This window comes from Strongylocentrotus purpuratus, unplaced genomic scaffold, assembly GCF_000002235.5.
Source record: "Strongylocentrotus purpuratus isolate Spur 01 unplaced genomic scaffold, Spur_5.0 spur5_scaffold_8, whole genome shotgun sequence".
NCBI classification, from domain to species: Eukaryota; Metazoa; Echinodermata; class Echinoidea; order Camarodonta; family Strongylocentrotidae; genus Strongylocentrotus; species Strongylocentrotus purpuratus.
In genome coordinates, this window is record NW_022145614.1 from 18,801,537 (window position 1) to 18,823,408 (window position 21,872).

At 38.3% G+C, this 21,872-nt stretch overlaps 2 protein-coding genes across 2 annotated transcripts in view; both read left to right on the forward strand.

Moving 5' to 3' along the window:
- LOC580648 (zinc finger CCCH domain-containing protein 3) overlaps positions 1–7,534 on the forward strand; it is a 50,326-nt gene extending 42,792 nt beyond the window's left edge. The window contains exon 9 of the mRNA XM_030975155.1: positions 5,391–7,534. Coding sequence (XP_030831015.1) covers positions 5,391–5,563 — 173 coding nt within the window. The 3' untranslated portion in view covers positions 5,564–7,534. The remainder of the gene's footprint in view (positions 1–5,390) is intronic.
- Positions 7,535–12,887: 5,353 nt separating this feature from the next.
- On the forward strand, positions 12,888–20,931 carry LOC581716. The gene has a single exon (XM_003724131.3). It carries the CDS (start codon positions 13,938–13,940, stop codon positions 15,048–15,050), a length of 1,113 nt encoding a protein of 370 aa, XP_003724179.1. The 5' UTR covers positions 12,888–13,937; the 3' UTR covers positions 15,051–20,931.
- Positions 20,932–21,872: the final 941 nt, after the last annotated feature.

Genomic DNA, 21,872 nt, shown 5'->3' on the forward strand with positions numbered 1-21,872 from the left:
GATTCACCGTGAAGCTTCAGTACTTCTGACGATAGTTGGCTAAGCTTTTTATGCAAAACTCAATTTGAGCAAACATTGTTACAGTTGATAGGAGACATAGTTTTTCTCTTCTGGTATGTCACAAAAATTGTCCCAACTTTCTGGACGGACCCATATGCAAGAGTGTGGGCAGTCCAGGGCCAATATAATTTATAGCTAGTTGTCATCGAATTACAAATGCTACAGTTTAAAGGTATAGACCAGTTCTGGTCATGCGATTGCATTGTAAAAGAAACTTTGTGGAATCGATCAGCAAAGGTTGATCATCTAGCATATATGTTTTGGTGTGTACTGCAAGGTTCTGAAATTTGGCCCAGTCTTGATAAAGTAACAAGCACTGTACACAGAAAGATATATATGGGACTACCCTATATCTATCCAAGCTGGATAGATATGATAACCGGCAAAATTTGTATTATCACGTATTAGTCAATACATATTCTTTTCACATGATTGGTAATAAGAGCTTCCATTTCAATTTTTGAGAGGGGGGGGGGGCATTTTGAAAACTGGTCTATACCTTTAAAGGTAATACAAAGTTTTGGTATGGGATCATGAATTTGGTTCAAATGAACATATTTGAAGCATGTGAACCTACTATTCAGGGATCCTTGTCGCGGTTGAAATCGAGTCTAAAGTTATGAAATTGTCAATAATAAACTCTTTATGTTGTTTAGCTCCCTCTCAAGGTCAAGATATTAATTAAGCTATAAAACAATGTTCTTGACTAAAATCGACCGGTTTGCTATTCCCGTTTGGAAATTATATATCAGAACTACATATTCTGTGATTTTCATGGTCGCAGCTACCATTGTATGGCCGTAGGCGCTCTTTGAAATTTATCAAAATTTACCGGGAGCACCGGTAAATTTTATATTCAATTTTTCTCTAAAGCATAAGTGTTTCAGGGCTAAATTTTTTAGTGCCCTTAATACATCCACATGAGTACCCAAATATATCAAAATTGTAAAGAATCACTATCCACCCAATTTCCGAACTTTGCCAAAACTTTGTATTACCTGTAATAGTTGACAACTAGGGTTAGTTTGGTTTTATTATTATAAGCCCCAATCTTTCATTCATTCATTCATTCATGGCCATGATATACCCCCTCCCCAAAGCAGATTGTTCATGTCTTCACTGTACACTCATACTGTTTTCACACTGGCAAAATTTTGCTTAACCCCGTACTATAGGTGGGGTTAAAGGGAGACTTAGCCCTACCTATAGTCCGGGGTTAAGCTTATTCCACTTTCTTTTCACACTGGCAAAATGTTGCTTAACCCCGTACTATAGGTGGGGTTAAAGGGGGGGTTTTAGCCCTACCTATAGTCCGGGGTTAAGCTTATTCCACTTTGTTTTCACACTGGCAAAAATTTGCTTAACCCTGTACTATAGGTGGGGTTAAAGGGGGGTCTTAGCCCTACCTTTAGTACGAGGTTAAGCCTATTCCACTTTCTGTTCAGACTCGTATTTACCAAAGTGGGCTAACCCCACCTATAGTACGGGGTTAACTAACCCTGCAAAATAGCAGGGCTAACCTCGCAATTGTGGTGCTAACTCCTGCTAACTCCGCAATTGCGGTGCCAAGCAATTGAATGAGAACAGAAACGAAAAAAAAGTCCGGGACTACGCAGTGAAGCGAATTAATGAATTCCATGGCCATGGCTAGTACGGGGCTAAGGAATTGCAGTGAGAAAAGCCAAAAAAGATAGTCCGGGGTTAAGGATAGTATGGGGCTAAGCAAAGTACAGGGTTAAGCAAAACAAGTGTGAAAAGAGTATCATTGTACTGAGAGTGAAAAGTCATTAAACTTATGTTGACCCGTGGCTGACCTTTGAGCCTAGTTAGGAGTGACAGGTTATGTAATTTTATCTCTTCCTCAATCCAAGTCATATGAGGCCCGTCTTCACTATATCGAGATTGCCAACTATCCAGCTATTTGAACTATCCCGATCCCATCATGCACAACGATTTCCAGTTCGCACATGCGATCTATACCGCTCAGCGCGCTAGTACAACCACTGACCTCGAGTAAACACAGAAAACCGGAAATCGTTGTGCATAATGGGATCGGGATATTATCCCGACCAACTATCCAGCTAATTTGCTACTTCGGTCTAATGAAGACGCAAATTAGCTGGATAGTTTGCGATCGGGATAGTTCAAATAACTGGATATTTGGCAATCTCGAGATAGTGCAGACACGCTCTTTGAAATTTATCAAAATTTACCGGGAGCACCTGTAAATTTTTATATTCAATTTTTCTCAAAAGCAGAAGTGTTTCAGGGCTAAATTTTTTAGTGCCCTTAATACATCCACATGAGTACCCAAATATATCAAAATTGTAAAGAATCACTATCCACCCAATTTTCGAACTTTGCCAAAACTTTGTATTACCTGTAATAGTTGACAACTAGGGTTAATTTGGTTTTATTATTATAAGCCCCAATCTTTCATTCATTCATGGCCATCTATTACGTCTATGGATATACCCCCTCCCCAAAGCAGATTGTTCATGTCTTCACTATACACTCATTGTACTGAGAGTGAAAAGTCATTAAACTTATGTTGACCCGTGGCTGACCTTTGAGCCTAGTTAGGAGTGACAGGTTATGTAATTTTATCTCTTCCTCAATCCAAGGGCGCGTTCATGCTTGATTTTGACGGCCAGAATCAGGCATCTGTTACGCGTTTAGTTTAAAACACGGTTGCGTCTTAGCTCACTTTTGTAGAATCACCGAAAAACGGCGATCACGATCGCCGATCGTAAACTCACAAAAAGATGCGTTTACAATTTGTAAACGCGTTTAAATGGGGTCAACGCACTGACCTCTAGTAGGTCTACGTAGCATGCACAGTGAAGGTTTGCGAATCCAGCTGGAAGACCAATTAAGGCCACACACGTAGAATTGCCTTGGGAGCCAGAGAAGTAAGCATGAACACTACATCGTGGAACTGCGATCACGATGAGCGTTTACGATGAGCGTTTCAGATCGCTCATTCTGCCTTCAAAATTTAAGCATGAACGCAGCCATAGTCATATGGTTCCTGTCACCAAATGTTTATACCTTATGTAATATGTTTATCCATCGAATGCAGAGGGATGTGGTCATTTGTTTCCAAAACCTCAAGTATAAATGGAAGAGATGGTTTACTTTTTACATTTTCTGATTCTTGGAAGTAGCCTCTATATTTTGGAGAGACCTGGGGTTTTTCTATCCTGAAAACAAAAGATTTCTTTTATGATGTAAGGTCTACACATGTGGCAGTATTTCCATGGCTCGAGGGAAATCCAAACTTAGTAGTAATCTATTCATAAAGAAAGCAGAAAAGCAGAGAAGCAGATTAATGAGAGTTTGAACGAAATTGCACGAAAAATTAAAAGTTAATGATTTTTTTTTTACAGTGGTGTTCACTACAGGTATGGGCTCTTTAAATTGGCTGCATTCGTAATGTCTCTGATGTTGTGGCCGCAGACAACTTTCCCATTTGTTCCAACACACAAAATGATTACAATTTCAATCTGTTAAAAATGTTCAACTCAGGAGGGTCTTTTCTCTGTAGAGGACACATTAACATGCTATCCATAATATATTTTGAGTAGTGCCGTAATGGAGAAAGCACTTTGAAGAAAGAACAAATATCGATGATTTTTTTTTTTTTAAACACAAAAAATGGGAGAGAAAGTTGACAATTGAATGTATGATAATATAAATAATGATAATCATAATTTCTTATTTTCTATTTAGACCTTCAGTAAATAATTCACAACTATACTATTCTTACAGACAACGCATATTTTGGTCTATTTGGATTTCTGAAAAGTCTGCGAAACCCTTGTTATTGAGGAACTACACTTGAATGTCTGCCTTCATCTGTACGTGTGGCCTAAAATGTTAATGTGAAGCCATCCATAATTTCCATGGATAATTCTGAGAAAAACAAAAGTCTCAAGATTACAGTGTTTGCTTCATTCAGCAGAGTGCACTGGATGGAAGGAAAACAATTCCATCCTCTTCTCGTAAATACAGCTATTTGTCAAGTGTGCCTATATTCCCACTGATATTCAGAACACCATCTGCCTAAGCTGTATCACTCTACAAAATAAGGAAGTCTGGAGACCCAGTTATCTTGAGAGTTGAAACTCCAAATTCTGCTTTCCGAGGCAAAGATGTTTTTTGTCTTCTTTCATTCTAGCAATTTAAGCCTAGTACAAAGTAAGATGTAACTTGAACAGAAACATCAATGTACATGTACTTGTTTCACATGAATTGATTCAACCAGAAAATTGTGCACAATGGTGCACATAGGTAGAAATGACTATTTGCTGGTGTCCTGTCTATTTGTGTGTTTTATTTCAATAACTGAATGCATTATCAACTCTTCAAATGCACCCATAGATGAATGTTTGCTTTCTGATTCAAAAACATTTGTTTCTCTCATTCCTGCATTCTGCAATTTATGCCTAATACCTGTATGATGTGGCTTCAAATGATCTGGATATATTTCATTTCGTTTCATTTCATTTCATTTATTTTCCACATTAAAAACCAGAAAAATCAGAAAAATATACAAGGTAACAGATTACATTGTACACATTTGACACATAGAGCAAATGAAAAACAGATACATAAGCATAAAAGAACAATGAAAATCTACATCAGTTAACAAACATCAACATTAAAACATAAAAAGGTAAGTAATGTAGATGGGGCTAGAAAAAGCGAAGCTTATGTGTTTCAATATGTTTCATTTACTTCCTCTTATTTGCCTGAAATTCATCTATTGCTGTCAGTTGGATTTTTTGAAGATAAATATAGAGATGAAAAGTTCTCTTTATTCATAACATATCCTTTATAATGTGAGCCTTTATATTTTTTTTTTACATTTGTTAGTGGTTCTTGAATTTAAACCTGTTTGGTTTAATTTTCCAGTTCCTCAGTCAAGTTTATGCCATTCATTTGAATTCTCTTTATCACTTACTTAAATCCTTTCCATTTGTGCATGTCATAAATGTTAAACAAGTGCAAATATGAGATTGTTTATTGTTAACATATCTTATTGTCACTATCTGAGATAAATTTGCCTTGGTTGTAGATTATAAAGAAGTATCTCTTACCAGTTTTGTTTCATCTAAATTTAAACACATTATATGTTGTAGTTTGGAGCCAAAGGGTGTTTAATAATATAATTAAACACAAAATTAATGCCCTACTGTACCTTCTCAACTTCTCAAGTACATCTTATACATGTTGTATAAATACTTGTCAAGATACTTTGGTATTGCGATAAAGTTAAATGATCTGAACAGCAACCCCATATGTTTTTTCTGTTCTGCGTCCAACAGGTGGACGGCCAGCCTTGAAGATTCGCCCCCTCTTCGCTCCATCCATGGGAGCTTCCACATCGCACCAAGGCCAGTGCAGCAGCGACAGCAGCTCCTCCAGCTCATCCCTGCTAAAGCCTTCAGTAACCACGGCAACGGGATGCTCTACAGAGGAGCAGGACGCTCACCCCTAGCCGGACCGCGCAGAGTTCACGACCCCCGCTTCCTCTCAAGAGAGAGTGCATCTTGAGAGTTGAGAAACGGGAGAGGGTGTTGGTTTAGAACCAGGAATGGAAGTGGCCTTTGACCTTGATGAAGCACTGGATGGACACACAGTCTTGATACCAAGATAGACGAGGCTTGTCTTCACTATCTTGAGATTGCCAAATATCCAGCTATTTGAACTATCCCGATCGCAAACTATCCAGCTAATTTGCGTCTTCATCAGACTGAAGTAGCAATCAGCGGGATATTTGGTCGGGATTGTCATCCCAAGATATCTTGGGATAGTTTGCAAAATATCCCACTATTTGGCAAAATATCCAGCTAACGCTGAGGACGAATCTCGAGTTAATGAAGACACGATTTTTAACTTCAGGATTATTTCCCAAATCAGAAATAGCGGGCTATTTGGCAATCTCGAGATGATGAGGACGCGCCTATGGAGTACTGTATACTGGGGTGTAGGAATTGATATACAAGACAGTATAAACAGTATCCCTCCCGAAAGTATCATTAATTTCTTGAGCCCTGTAAATCTCCATGCTTGAGGTAAATTGGTTGACTCCTAGCTGTATGGCTCTTTCAAGAACAGTAAAATATAAGGGATATAATTATATCAGGGCTGGATGCCAATGCCACTGCTGGGCTTTTTGTGACTCACTTGGGTTTTGGTCAAAAAGGCAGCAAAATTTGAAAGACCTCAAATTTAGTTTTTTTTCATTTAATATACTTTTTCAGAAAATTAATCTGCTTTTTGGAAGGTTAGAGATTTAGTTTTGATACAGGAAACCTTGTCAGATTGAGAAGAAGGATCTAACTTCTAGAACATGTAGTCTTTCTTCCAGATGGGATGCCATTTTTCAACCTAGGGCTGCATTTTAAAAAAAAATGAAGGAAGCAAGTTCAATTGAGGTCAAATCATTTTAATGGACCCTCATTCTGCCAAAATGAAAAGAGTTTCATGATTATAACCTTATTGTGATGTATCAAATTTAGAGTAATGGAGAAAACAATCTCAGTGTAATATCATCTTCCTAGTTTGCCCTTTGAAATCCCATTCAAATTTAAAATGGAGCAAAAATTCATTTCTTTCAAAGATTCCTTATCCTATGATCTTGTGTAAGTCTTGGAACAAGAGAATACCAGTAAAGTAGAAATTGCTAAAAATGGAACAAAATTCACCCTGGTGGCCATCACACATCTTGAGAACATGATACCTCTCATTATCTTGATATTCTTATTGACATTCTTATCATCATACATGTATACGTGTTGATGTTAGTTATCAAATCTGAAAGAAGATTTAAAGCAAAGCCCTGTCACACAGGATCGAGTCCCTCTTACAGGTCGCTTTCTTAAGTTCATTACCAGACATTCCGCTCCAATCTCGCCCCCTCCGACAACAACGACGACAACGTGGAGGGAAGAGGAACGTGACTCAAGAATACGCAGAGGATGGGAAAGAAATTAAGCTTGCTTTCTTCATCACCAACTCCACCATTTCTTGATTTGTCATCTTGTGAGTGTGGGTGAAAATTGAATTACATTCTGATGCGAAAAGGATAGTTCTGAAAATCAAAATTCATGCATTGCCCTAGCAGATGTCTTTTTTATGCCTCTCTATCTTATTTATTGTGAAGCCATTGGGTTAATCTTCTGTTCAGCATACTTTCATATCTTTTCGTGTCTTTGGGCTGGACTAGGGCAAATTGTCTGAGAGCACTGTTACGAAATGGACAGATGATCCATAATGTAGATTTCACTGTCATTCTCAGTTGCCTTTGCAATACGATTTGAAAGATGTTTAAGTAAGCATTAATGTCACGAATTTGGTACTGATGTTTCCACTGTCAAGTAGGCTGTCTTTAATTGAGAGAAAATGTACATTTTCTGCAGGAAGTGTATTTTCTTAAATTTTAGAAAATTAGGGCTTTTCCTTCATATGTGTCTTCTTATTCACCTTCATATAGGAGCAATGTTGTGTTATAATAAACATTCACATTACGTATCACAAAACAGGCCTACTTAGCTCAATAAGATAGACCTGAAATAAGATAAAAGGATTGATGCACATTTCATGTTTAGAGATGAGGTTTTACATGATAAAACAAGATGTATCATAAAACAACAGTTAAATCTCAGAACTGGATGTCAAATAATGTTCTTTTCTTGAAACCTCTGAGAAAATTTTCTGGAGAGAAACTAACAATCAGAAAATATCACGTGGGAATCTAGAAGACATGAGAAGGGTTATGCATTCTACCCATGGTGACATGAGGGAACGGTATGTGAGTGATAGGCCCATGACCATTCATGATGAGAGAAAAAAAATCATACCATATTGCTACATCCATGAGACTACCGGTACCAAATCAACAACAAGTAGCCGGAAAGAATTAATATCAATCCACGAGTGGTCTAATATATTAAAACGGCTTACATCTCAATCCATCATGGCATTTTAAAGTCTTGGTCCTGCTTTATGAAAACTCTTGAAAGTTGAAAGAGAGGTACTTAACATAGGGGCAGGTGCATGTATTTATGGGCCTAACTTTGGTTGAGCATCTGCTCAGACCTTGCTTGCTAGCCAGAGAATGATTTCTGTTTGCTGTCACTAATGACCCCTGGTACTAGTCCCCTGTTGGGAAACCCCTGGATTCGACCCGACCTGGCGTTTTTATCTGGGTCAAAAACAGTTTTATTTTTCTCTCTTTCTCCCTGCCCCTTTCAAAAAATAGCTTTCTCATGCCTGTCATTGGCTTTGATCGTGCATTTGGTCGGCTCAAGTTGTCAGAAGTTCACAAGAATGAATCGGGCGACAGGCATTTGTCTGGGTCAAAAACTTTTTCTCGCCCGTTAATTTTTTGAAGGTATTAGCAGTGCTCATTTATTATCGTGTGCTTTGATTGGCACCACTTGGATAAATGTCTACAGTAAAAAATCAGACAATTTGATGGTTATATATCAATCTCTTCCATTGTTTTTTGAAACAATATAAGACAGTATAGAACTATTTGTGTAGGCCCAACTAGAAACATACCCCAAGCGATAACAGTATACTGTTAAATACTAACATTTAAATATATTGATTAACAATTCAAACAGTTTAGAAGTCAATATCTATTAAAGGGATCCGGTAACTTTGTCTCAGATTCTGAAAGAAAATCCTGGATTTAGCTAATGCTGCAATCATAATTATAAACCTTTAGGTCAGTCAGGAACCCCATGACTTTTACAAGCCGATCGCCTGTCTGATTATCAAGATATTTATGATTGGAAATCGAAACCAAGTTTGCGTTTGCCAAACGGTTTTCATAACACTACAGTCTATTGGGAAAAACGAGTATGGTAAAACCGGGCACTCACAGATTTTTTTACTTTTTAGGCACTTCTTGATCATTTTGAAGCACGATTGTTTTAGGGCTTCAATATTACACCATATCACAGACACTGATAACACGTAGGGCCGTGTATCTCAGATTTAAAATTGTTAAAGGTAAAGACCAGTAATGGTCATGCGATTGCATTGTGAAAGAAACGTTGTGGAATCGATCAGAAAAGGTTGATCATCTAGCATCTAGCATCTGCAAGGTTCTGGAATCATCAAAATGATAAGAAATTTGGCCCATTCTTCGTAAAGTTACAAGCACTATACACAGAAAGATGTATATGGGACTACCCTATATCTCTCACAGACCATGAGAGAAACAAATTTACCAAATATATGAATTAGTAGGCGGTTTCCCGGCAAATTTTTGAACATCATGTATTAGTCAAAACATATTCTTTCACATGATTGGTAATGAGAGCTTCTATTACATTTTTTTAAATTGGGGCGTTTCCAATACTGGTCTTTACCTTTAAAAGATATGCCTTTAAAGAAACATCGTCTCTAAACTTGTACTGCTGTTCAACTCTGTGAAGTTTGTCAGTCAGCACACTGTCTTGTGCATGATGGAGTTGTAATAAATAAGGATCCATCTAGCTCACAATAAGATTTGATATATGATTTATAGGGGCAGTGTGGCCATCGGAAATGGATGGTAAAAAAAAAAAAGGATTATACTGTTAAGTCCTAGTAAGTTAATGCGGGATCTAACAACTTGTCTGGGCAATGTGGGTTCCACGAGAAATGGGCGAAACTCCTTGTGAATGGATGATTTGGAGAGCTGCCAGTAGGTGTATGAGACATATCTGGTAGAATTCAGCAGAAGTAAAGTGCTTTCTTGAAGTCTGTAGAACAGTTTTGAAGGCTTGATATGTTGCCTGCATATTTATTTGCATGTGTTTGGTTTATCATTGTGTATTTATTTCCATTTATTTGATTACATTATTTGTATTTTTGACATGATCCTAAAGAGGCAAAATACAATTAAAATAAATATGTTCATAATCTTATTTTGGTGCCTGTGAAATTACATTCAGATGTAACTGGTTTGCACATATTTCAATATACAATGAGTATTTGAAGGGGAGAAAACTCACAATCCTGTTTCTGTAACCATGGACCTATAAACTAAGATACCGTAGGTCCACGCTGTAGCTTTTGGAAATCGAACATCGATGCAGTTTGCATCAGTGAGCAATATTTGGATATTAAAGATAAACTTGAGTTCTGGTAAAAATAGACAATGAATTCTCACAGAATCAAACGAAACTTACACTGACTGTTCAAGATTACAAATAAATGTCATTTGCCAAACAATTTTGGTAGAAAATGTATACTGGCTGAGTAATGAGCATAGAATGATATTAAGGAAATCAAGGTAAGTATGCCCGACACTATTTGTGTAGTCCCATATACATCTTTCAGTGTACAGTGCTTGTTACTTTACCAAGACTGGGCCAAAATTATTATGATTTTGATGACTCCAGAACCTTGGAGTACACACCAATACCTACATGCTACATGATCAACTTTTTCTGATCCATTCCACACCTTTTCTTTCACAATGCAATCGCATGACCAGAACTCAAATTTATCTTCAATTCAAAGAGTATTATTCATTTTAACATTCCAAATGAGTTTATTTTGTTAATTAAAGAAAAAGCTCTCTAAATTTTACATATCAACTTTTTAGGTTGGATTAGTTTATGGGAGGCACTTGGAGAACTGTCTTTTCTGACCAAGAATGTATATTTAAATTTATTTTGTCAAAATCAGAGAAGTTCACCAACGGTGGTTTGTATTTTGATATCACTGTACCTCGATTGGATGTATAGACAATAATGAACATAAAGAGATTATGAATTCATTTTTCATGATTTGAAATTAGACCATTTTATCGATTGTCATTTTCTTGTTTGGGGAAACCCAGTGTTCATAAATATTCTATACAATTGATTTTCGGAACATACCAGTATTTCAGAGTTTTTTTTTGTTGTAGACCTATTTGGCTCATGAATATAATATTGAAATCAATGAGCAGATTAATGATTTGATTGATTGGTTAATTGATTGATTGAGTGACTGACTTGACTGACTGACTGAATGAATGCAGTCAAGGAATAGTTTTTTTTAAATAAAATGCATTATTAATTTTCAGGTGATTGATTGGTTGCCTGATTAACTGTTATATCAATTGTTTGAATGGTGTTTTTGTGGCTATGATATGAAGGTCTGTGTTTGCGGGTTGACCTGTACAGATACAGGCCTATACCATGGACATGTTTGGAGTTAATATACGATATATAAAGATACTCTGAATGAAAAAATGATAACAGATTTTATTTTTTAACGCTATAAAGCACATACAAAACATCCACATATAATATATACTACTCCTATACTGCTACTACTACTACTACTACTACTACTACTACTACTACTACTACTACTTCTACTACTACTACTACCAGAGTTATGTACTACTACTTCTGATACGATGCACAGGCTACAGTATGAACTCTCGCTGGCCCCACTGAACTTCTGACCTTTGCCTTTGGTAATACAGGGCTCTTATCTCTGTCTCTGCATCCAGCCTTATGTAATCGTTACGATCTCGTAATAGAAATTCCCCGCCATCGCCAGCTTTAGGAAAGGGCGCTCATGTATCAATGTTTACAATGAAAGTTCTGGAGGAATCTGGAAAATGTTTTGTGACCTGCAGTAACCATAATACATGTACACGGGGAATTACGTCAAAACAAGTCAAATACAGTACGCATTTGAGGCAGGGGGTCAAGTCAAGGGAATATGCTTGGTGAGATTTCTCTTCATGTGCATACTTTTGTGCGAAGATGGTGTACAAAAACTTTTTATTAGCAATTAAATCAATCTACCACCTGTGTACATCTACACAAGTTTCTCTTCAAATGATCATGCCTAATTTTTGTGATGTCTCCCATATCTTGAAATGATAGTGTAGATCATCATTATCTTGACGATGTTTTATTTTCACTATTTTTAAAACTTGCACTTTTCCCTTCGTTGGGGAAAGACCGTGTCCCTTGATTACTGACAACCAACTTTTAAATTAGACACAATAAAACTACTGGGGAGAGATGGGGTTGAATCGCAAGGAAAGATATGTGACAGAGCGCCACCTACGTCAATCCATTACCGTTTCCCAACCATGTCCCAATCACCATTGGGCGCTGTGTGATTTACAGCGAGCGGAGCTGTCATGCCGCGATCTCCCGTCAGTTCGGGATCACAGACGGAGTGACCACTGGCTGCTGTGGTTTGCAGCTCATTTGCGGTTGGCATGTTTATCTTGGTAAGAATAAATGACTTGGATAGGACGAAAATACGCATACATTAGTGTGTAGCCGTGTTTGCTCTAAAAAGTCTCATGAAGTAGGTAGTAATCAATTTCAATGCACTACACTTGCCTTTCATTATTGATACACGTTCACCTACCACACGTCTCTCTCTCTCTCTCTCTCACCACACACACGCACACGCACACACGCACGCGCGCGCGCGCGCACAAACACTTTTCGTACGAAAAATCAAATATTGAAAAGTGAATAATCTTGGTAGTGATGGTGTGCGATACCGTCTGCCAGGAAAAGTATAGGCAGGGAGACAAGAAGTCCTCCACCTTTCCAGTACACTTTAATTGACACGGTTAGGACAATTTTTGTCATTTTCGTTTGGTTTCATATGAATCCCTTCTAAGACCAGACAAAGATGTTATCATTCAAAATGTCGACGTATATACGCATTTGTATAATGTCCGTGATCATGAATAAACATTTCATTGACCCTTTATTTAAAACGCTTTAATTTTGTAAGCATGTTGTTGTTTTTTGCCCCGGTTACTCATTGGCGCATAAACTGACACGCAGGGAGTGAAAAATAGAGAAAAGATTCTGCGACCTAAAAGTGTAGCCAAATGAATAATCTCCACAAGCAGAGCCTCCAATATTACTAAGCTCTTCTTTACGACGCCTCCGTATACAACATTTAGAATGCTGGGTCGAACAGAGCTTCTGATTGGTCGAAAGTCTACTTCGAGGAAACGGGTGATAGGTTGAGCAAAAGGGGCGGGGCTTATCCCACCACCTGCGACTTTGACCAGCTGTGTGTTGTAAAGTACCTGTTACGGTTTGTGTGTGTGTATGTGGTGTAAGACTTGCGCGACTCTTCCTCCCAAATTGCACTGGAAGGCAAGCCAGTAGGCGGGAGGGTTTGCTATGGCAGTGATCCGTTACACACGGGCCGTTAAAACCACGCTAAGCCTCAGGGGATTTTCATCAGTCGCTCTTCGGTAACACAACACTAAAAAAAGTGGTTGGACCTCATGTGAGCTGTGCGTGCTGTTCCCTCTCTCCACTACAGCTCTGAGACCTGGTATCAGTGTAGTACCTCATAACACATACAGCCACCATCTGGGGTGGGAGTGGACCTGAAGAGAGTGAGGAGGGGTGTTGACAATCTACAACTTCATTCCAGCTTCGCGAATTGATTGGACTGGACACTGGCTCAAACCACGGGAGGACACTTGTAGATACATACTTCAAGTTTACTTTGACAGTGATATTGAAGAGGACGATGTGAAACTTGGTACTTCTGTCTGTGGACTTCAAACCGATCACATCTCCCTCTCTAGCCAGTCTAGATGGGCGTACCTCGATGTTTATCTTCCAAAGCTGTACAAGATATCTATGGATTGAAGTTGGACAATTCATCTCAAGTCTTCTGTTGACATACCCACTCAACGCCTCCTTTTCGATAATATTTACTCAGATTTGAAGTTTGGAATTGAGAACCGATTGTTACTGTGAGTTTTTATTGTGCAGACATTTCGTGAAGTCTTCTGACGTCGTTTGTATAGTTTGACAGTGATTTTTTTTTTTAATAGCTGTGAAGGACTGATTTTGGCTGCCCATCGGAGCGCAATGGCGGAGTCCGCCGACGGTTGCGGTACCTTCAATGATGTCGATGCTTTAGCTATGGAATATATCAGAAACTTTGACTTGAGCCTCTGGCAGCTTGGGGCAGCGCTGAAACGTGAACCCGATATGGATTGCGACGGTGATCAGACCATGTGTGAGGTATTCACGCTCGCCCAGGCTCAGGGGCAGCTTCAGCGGTGTTCGACGTACCCCGAGTTGGGACCGGCTGAACAGGAGTTCATCATTCAACACAGCCAGGGCCATGGCCCGCGTAGCATGAGCAGCAGCAGTAGTATAAGCAGTACGAGCAGTGATGACTGGAACACTAAATTACCCTCATCGGGGCTGTGCTCGCCCGATAACTACACGAACACCATGGCTCCTATGGTCGAACTAGTCCAGCCACCTTGCCCGAGCGCGTTAGCAGCGACCGCCAACACAATCAACATGTCCAGCTGCATGCCTGGTACTGTCATGCCCATCTCGCCTTGCCTCACCAACAGTGTGCCACCCAGTCCAGTAGAACTCAAGCCACTCGAAATACACTGGGTGCCCACGGACAATAACAAACCTAAAACACGAAACAGGAAGGAAAAGACTGTGCTGCCGAAAAGAGAGCCGATTAAAATGCGAATGGGCTCTATCAACGAAAGCGACGACGACGAAGACGAAGATAGCGATGACGAGGACGACAATAGTGATCGCGACAGTACGAGTGGAAGTAGCATTGGAGGGGATGCAGACATGCTGGATATACCTAAGGAGGACATTTTCAATATATTCACCGACGAGGAGCTCGTCCACCTCAGCGTGAGGGAACTCAATCGACGACTTCGAGGCTACCGAAAAGACGACGTCGTGCGGTTGAAACAGAAGCGACGCACGCTGAAGAACCGTGGCTACGCGCAGAGCTGTCGGACGAAGCGTCTCAAGCAGCGACTCGACCTGGAGAATGAGCAGCTATATCTGAGGACGGAGCTGTCGAGATTGAAAAGCCAGCTTTCCATCGCCTCCCAGGAGCGTGACCACTACCGCAGACAGCTAGAGAACTTCCGAGTGAGCATGCAGGGAGCAGTGGTCCCGGAGAGTCCTGACTCTGCCGAGTTCTATCTGTGACCAATTTCAAATTGCCATGTTTGTCTGTAATGCCAACTCAGAATTTCCAGTAAAAACTAAAAGAAACAGAAAACTTGAACAAATACTGGAGAAACATGAGAAAAATGATTTAATTGAAACCAAGTTATCTTGAAGAAATTAGAAGTATAAAATGTTAATGTCATTAGAATAATTTGTCATGCTTGTCACAAAATGTTATTCTTTTTATAGTTTTGAAAATCGTAAACATGTTAGAATAGGTAGGAGATGACGCAATTCGAAAATTTGAAGGCAGTCACGACGAGTTACAAGTGTTGAGGTTATTCAATCGTGCGAACGTTAATTTTCTTTATTACAGGTTGTTTATGTAAAATTATTCAAAGAAATCCAATTATCCATGTTCTCATGCAAGCATTCCACTGTACGTGCCTGAAGTTGAGCCAGATACATTCCCGAATCGAGTGCTTGTAACTTCCTCGACACCTGTTATACATCTACCCTAACCACTACTCTTCCAGTTATACAAGGAGAGGAGGTGAACAAAAATTGGGGAAAAAACTACATTCCTCCTAAATCACCTTTCCATGTTTGGTGTTCTGAGGCTAGAAGAGCCCTTCGTGTTTTGTCAGAAGGCTCAGAGAGGGGGATTTTTCAATATCAAAGTGTAATCCACGCGACTCCAATATTGAACCAATCTGTTTCACACATGAAGTAAGCTTCGTGCGGGGATGTTATCACTTTTCAAGACATGTTGTACTCAAGAAGGGTATGTGTACCTTGCGAATGACTGTCCTGAAAACTCCCGATACTAACCATTCACCTATATTTTTCGGGGTGTCGTATTTAAGGTGTGTAATGGTCTAGTTAAATCAAACTTTTCACTCTGATTTCAAGTTTTTTATTCGAAGAGACAGGTACTGTGAAGATTTAAAAGTGTCGGGTTATTGTTTGTATTTTGACAAGACAATTATGATGGTTCCCGCTATGACTATGTGAATATGCTTTTCCTACTTGGTTGCTAGAGTATTTCCATACTCTATCTATCTATGCACCGTGCCTTTGTTTTATCTTTGTATATAGGGAGTTCAGTCTACGTATAAGGTCAGTCATAGCTGGATCAACAAAGTTCGATTGTCGAAATACAAACAAAACCTTGGTGTATGCCAGAAATATCCGGATAACACTCGCTCATCCCTCTGCCGCGAAGGACGGGTGCAAAGTACAGAATCGGGATTCGATTATCCTGTAAGTTTACCCCTGAACTAAAGCATTAAAAATAATGGCAGAGGTAAAATCATACGATTACAGACGTAATCCTGACTGAGAATCCCTAAATGTTGAACAAGTATTATCTTGATATTGATAGTTTGGTAATGAATGAAAAACTAACGCGTTAATCATTCTGTATTTATTTTTTATTTAAAAAATTCAACTGAATATTGATTGAAAGTTTCCTTCATCTCGTGTAGACGATTACAAAATGTGAAATTTTTATTTAAAAGTAAAATCGTAATAGCTATGATTTCTATCATGATATTTGTATACACAATTTCATTGAGAACGAAGGTCTAGACTAGTTCTAGACAAAAAAATAATGTCAAAAAATAATGTGAAATGTAAATGTAATTTTCAGATGCTTCATTCGTCCAACTTGTGTTGGTGATTACAAATTACATTCCTTTTCATATTACTGATCTAAAACTATACTAAACTCGGATAAACAAATAGCCTCAAATAACTTGGGTATGTTCATGTAACCAGTGACATGTACTAACTTCTAAAGAGGGCAAACTTAATCTATGCAAATATGTGATGTTTTCTTGCTTTTGTGTGTATAGAACTTAGGGATATTACCTGGGGTCAAAGAGTCAAAACGACTAAAGTTGAGTACTGACACTGACGCTAGGAGGGTTCTAATGTAAGCGTATGTGAATACACACTGAAAGCAAAATCTAGTGTGATAACTCCTTGGTATTATTAACGATTTTACGACTACATTCTCTTTGAAACATTTTGGGATGTGCGCGAGACTACCCATCGAAATGTTATACTCATTAATCAACCGAAACGTTTTTGGGGTACCGTTGCGACTTGCGATGAAAAAGATCTTTAAAAGTTTGGAGAAACATACATTGAATTCGGAAGATGGTGGTCATTTTGTCTTGTTGAAAAGATTTGCTTTTGCTCTCATGCACGCATTTGTTGAAGAATTTGAAAATGTTTCGGATTTGTGTATATCTAAATGTTGATTTCATTGTTGATATTTTTACTTTCGAGCTTATTCCAGAGTAGCAAGTAGATGTTAGGTCTTGATTTTGTGTTGTTGCTTAACTGACTAGATTACAGACAAACAAATTATATATAGTTTTCTATTTTTTTGTAGGTTAGTCAAGTTTACGTTTAGTGGAATCGAGTTATGCATTATGAAAGATTTTGTAAAGATATATGAAAGAAATTTATGGCTATTCCTGAAGTGGAATTGTACAGTTTCAAAGTTTTTATTCTGCAGTGAGAGAAAGGTTACAGTCTGTTTTTGTAAACCTATTTTAGTCACTCCAACTATTGTTATATATTATGATGATGGGTTAATCTCGATAGAGGCGTGCCAAAGCTAGGCCGCTATTTATCGGTATGACGTCACTCGAGAGATATATGGAAAAGGTCTTTTTTTTAATGATTTATCAGTACTATATATAAAAAGAAACACATTTGAACTGAGCATGATCTCTAAAAGTGAACCAAAATGATCTAAATCCATTGCTAGTTGGTATTGTTATCAAACAGGAGCCATCAATCTTATCGAATTTCTCCTTTTTTTTTGCTCGGCGCAATGGAATCGAGAGTAGGACACGGATTAGTGCGTCCCTCTGAACTTCCTTATTGCTTCCGAGTTCAGACGTTTCTTTAATTCTCACGAGGAAAACACATTATTCACGGTGTGCAATCCTACGGGAGATTGCCCAGTGGTTAACCCAGGTTGTCAATAAAGATACAGGAATACGTAATCAGTTAGTGCGCGAGCTTTTACGAATTATAAACGATAACAAAAATGTGCCGAGTTAACTTATCGAGCCAAGTGCATGCGTTCCAATTTCAAGCTTCAAGCCCTTTTTTTTCTTCGGGTTATTCATGTTTCTTTAAAAAAAAATGGCTGTTTTGTTTTTTTATTGGAAAAGGTTACTATTTCAGTTATCACTCCATGAAATCAAAAGTTATCATCGTTGTAATGGACCTGTCATTCTGTACACATACATCAGTTTGTGTAACTCTCATTTTGCGCTTCATGGTTCAACATTAGATGATTACCGCTATCACATAATTATTGACCTAAATTGGGAGAGCACAACAGTGGCACAATGAAAATGTTTCGATGTGGGCAGCTACACTAAATTTGTTTACATGTTCATAGATAAGAGCAGGGGAGTTCCAAACTCTTTCTTAATATCGCGGTATGTTTATAAATTGACTCGAGAGAAGAAAGAAAAGTCCATACCAGATATTGTTTCGTAGTAATCATATGCAATCATGATTTTCTAACGGGATTTCCTTCCGAGCAGTTATGACTCTATTTTATGACTGTTCATGGTCGTCTAGGGGCTTCTCCGCCTTCAAACACCCCCCCCCCCCCCCCCCCCCTCCCCTCCCACCTTGGATAATTCTCTCCACCGTCTATGGATGGCGGTTCCCAAGGTCTATCACCCATCTTGTTGCTTGGCTGTAACGACCGACGACTAAGCGCTGCTCTGATTGGCCAGCAGCTCCGCGTGACCCGCTGATAAAGGTCAAATCGCTCCAACTTCTGACAAATTAGATTAGGGCGTCGGTGTCGCTGAAATGCGAACCAACTGTTCTCGGTCGTTCGGGTGGGAGAATGGCATTGTTTAGTTCATGGGATAATGTTTTCCTCCAAGAGTTAGGCTCACTTATACCTCGAGAACGTCAAATTTAGACATTCGTTCAAATCATCTCATTTCTTTTGTCGGCGGTCAGTATTTGACCTTAGTTACTACTGCCAACCTCAAGTTATATGACCGTATATCGTTATATTTTGATAACTTGTACTCCTGTTTTCATCGCACCTCTGAAACCCCAATAGCCAGGCGTCTTAATCGTTCATCGGTTGTTTGTATCTGTTTCTGTAGAATGTGGATATGACAACTATGAATATTATGTTGAGAAGTCTTGGTGAAGTGTTCAATGGTTCCACTGGGTTCCTTTGAACATTTGTGGAGGGAATGTAATCTTATATATTTTTTTGATAACATTTTAACGGTATTTGTTACCTTTTCGTTATTGAAAAAAATGAAATGCAAATTTTACTACGACCTCCCCTGGTAGTGTAAATTCCCACCTCGGCAGGGGTCACGTGTTTTTTTTTTCTTCTTTTGTTCTTCTACTTTTTGCTTCGTACCTCGACTTCTATATCCTTTTTTTTACCGGGTTTTGTGGTCAGCTACATATTGTACAAAACTTCACGGTTAATTGGATAATCATGTGATATTAGGAACACGTGACTTAGAGTATTAGGAGTGATAATTGCAAAAAGAACATTTTATTTCACACAAGTCAAACAAGTTTTGTGGGGGTTTCTGTTTATATTCGTCGCTTGTCGTGACAGGAATGAATGCTCCGGCATGAATGAAACTAGTTTGACGTTTGCTTGATACTTTATGGAAGAAATACCATAAAATGGGTAAATCACCCGTAAAATAAGCTGACAATACCTTGTTACTTTGTATTGAATTCTCTCGGAAATGCACCCCGATTTGTATTAATCGTAAATCCATGCTTTTATTGTTAATCGTATCTAGGCCTAATTGTGTCGGAAATTGCTCAATGATGTTTAACTTTGTAACACAATAGTATTTAATAAACACAGATACTCGAAGTTCAAGAGTTTATTATACTCAATCTCTCTTGCATGAAATAGATGACCCAAATTAATTGAAGCGTACAAAAACCCAGTAAATCAGGAGTTAAATGAAGCGCTAGAAGCGACGGGACAGCTTGAATGATTTTCAGGTCATCTGTCTACTAAACTTAACTATATCTAATTTTAGACAATTTAGATTTTAATCGACAATAAAAGGTGAACGTTTTTACACTGTATTGATCGTGATTTATCACAATGCTGCAGTCCCCGAAATCTTTCAGAATTGTTGTATTACAATATGCCTTGATGATCTTGCTTATCCTCATTCGAATATAGGAGCGTTGTTAATTTATTGTTGTGATAAAAGAAATGAAGAAAACTAGTCTTCCATGAGTATGATGTCACGTTTGATCTTTTATTGTTTTAATTGTATATGAAGAAGGATGCTTACCAGGCATGCACCACAGTGTACTGTAAGCGGTTCTTTGCTTTGAATGAATTCAGCCATACTGATTCAATCGGAGAGCAAAGATGGAAAAACAAAAATTCATGGTGCCTTATATATTTCAGATTTATTCCTTTTTTTCTCTCTCTCTTGGATCCGTCGATATGCAAATGAGTTATTTGACAATACATTGTTCTGATTTAGTGTTGTATGTTTCTTTCTTTCCTTTTCTCAGAAAGATTGAAAAGATCTTTTGCCACTCGCTGAAGTTCAAGGAACTGTCATAGTATATTTATACATGTACTTTGATTGTGGATCGATATATTATCGTCTCAAATCTTCTTTATTTTTGTATGAAAATCTTGATTCTTAAAGATTTTCCCTTGAGTTTTGACGACGAATGTCCATTCTTGTTCAATTGCAATTTGCAAAAGTACCTAACATTTTGTTCGTTTTCCAAAATGTTTTTTTTTTAAACGTGAGCCCATTCCGCCTTTTTTCGTTGGCTTCCATATTTCTGTCCAGAACTGATCTTGTTGTAATGAAATAATAATAAATCTATTTTTCTTATGTATGCAAAGAAATATTGCTGGACTCATTGTCGTATTCTTGTGTCATGTTGATAGCAAAGTATAGGAGATGCAAATTGTGTTGTGTTTGACATGAGGAGTATAATGTGCATGAGATAATGTGGGCGTTGGTAAATCGAAGTTCAACGTAACTAGATTAAAATCTATCCATGACAAATGACGCCAATAATTTGTGCAAAAAACATAAATAAATGAACGAATTGATGGGATAAGAGCACGAACAACATGAGCTTGAAATGAATGCAGATGGTTGATTGGTTGATTAGTCGATTGATTGCGTTGTTACGTGAGTTAGAGATTAATTACTTATTAATTGGTATTTGGTAAACTAATCCAAAGTAATAATAGGTATTAATTTATTAGTGATTGATTTATGAGTGATGGGTTTCTCTGAAGTAATACATGTCTCTTATTCTTTGCGACAATCTCTTCATTTAAACTTTTAAAATAATGTTGGGAGCCAGAAGGGCGGACTTGCCTTTATTGAGAGTTCATGCAGTGGACATAGAGGATGCACTGGTACTGACACCATTGCGAACAGGTGGGGGCGGGGGGGCGGCACTGGTTTTAATCGTAATTGAATGATATGCCAATTATTATTTTTTATTAGGGAGGGGGTAGATCGGTAGGTCCTATTGTCTTTTCTTTTGGTCCCTTTCCCGTTATCCCTTTTCATAAGTATTTTCTTTTATTTTTTCCAGCCTTTTTTTTTCTTATAGCCTTGCGCGGGGGGAGGGGGTGTTGGGCGTGCCTCCTGGTAGCTACGCCAAAGGGTTCATGAGATACCAATCTTACTCGGTGTAATCTACATAATAGCTGGTTTCAAATCCTCTAAAACAGCGACGTGATCTTACATCCTATGTCGTCATGTGATATGACCAGGGATATGACGTCACTTTACTTTGACTTTGAGTACCATGCATGGTTTTGAACGA

What these genes read in the sequence shown, in the direction of transcription:
- LOC581716 (XM_003724131.3), top strand. Translation starts at nt 13,938, where the DNA reads ATGGCGGAGTCCGCCGACGGTTGCGGTACCTTCAATGATGTCGATGCT.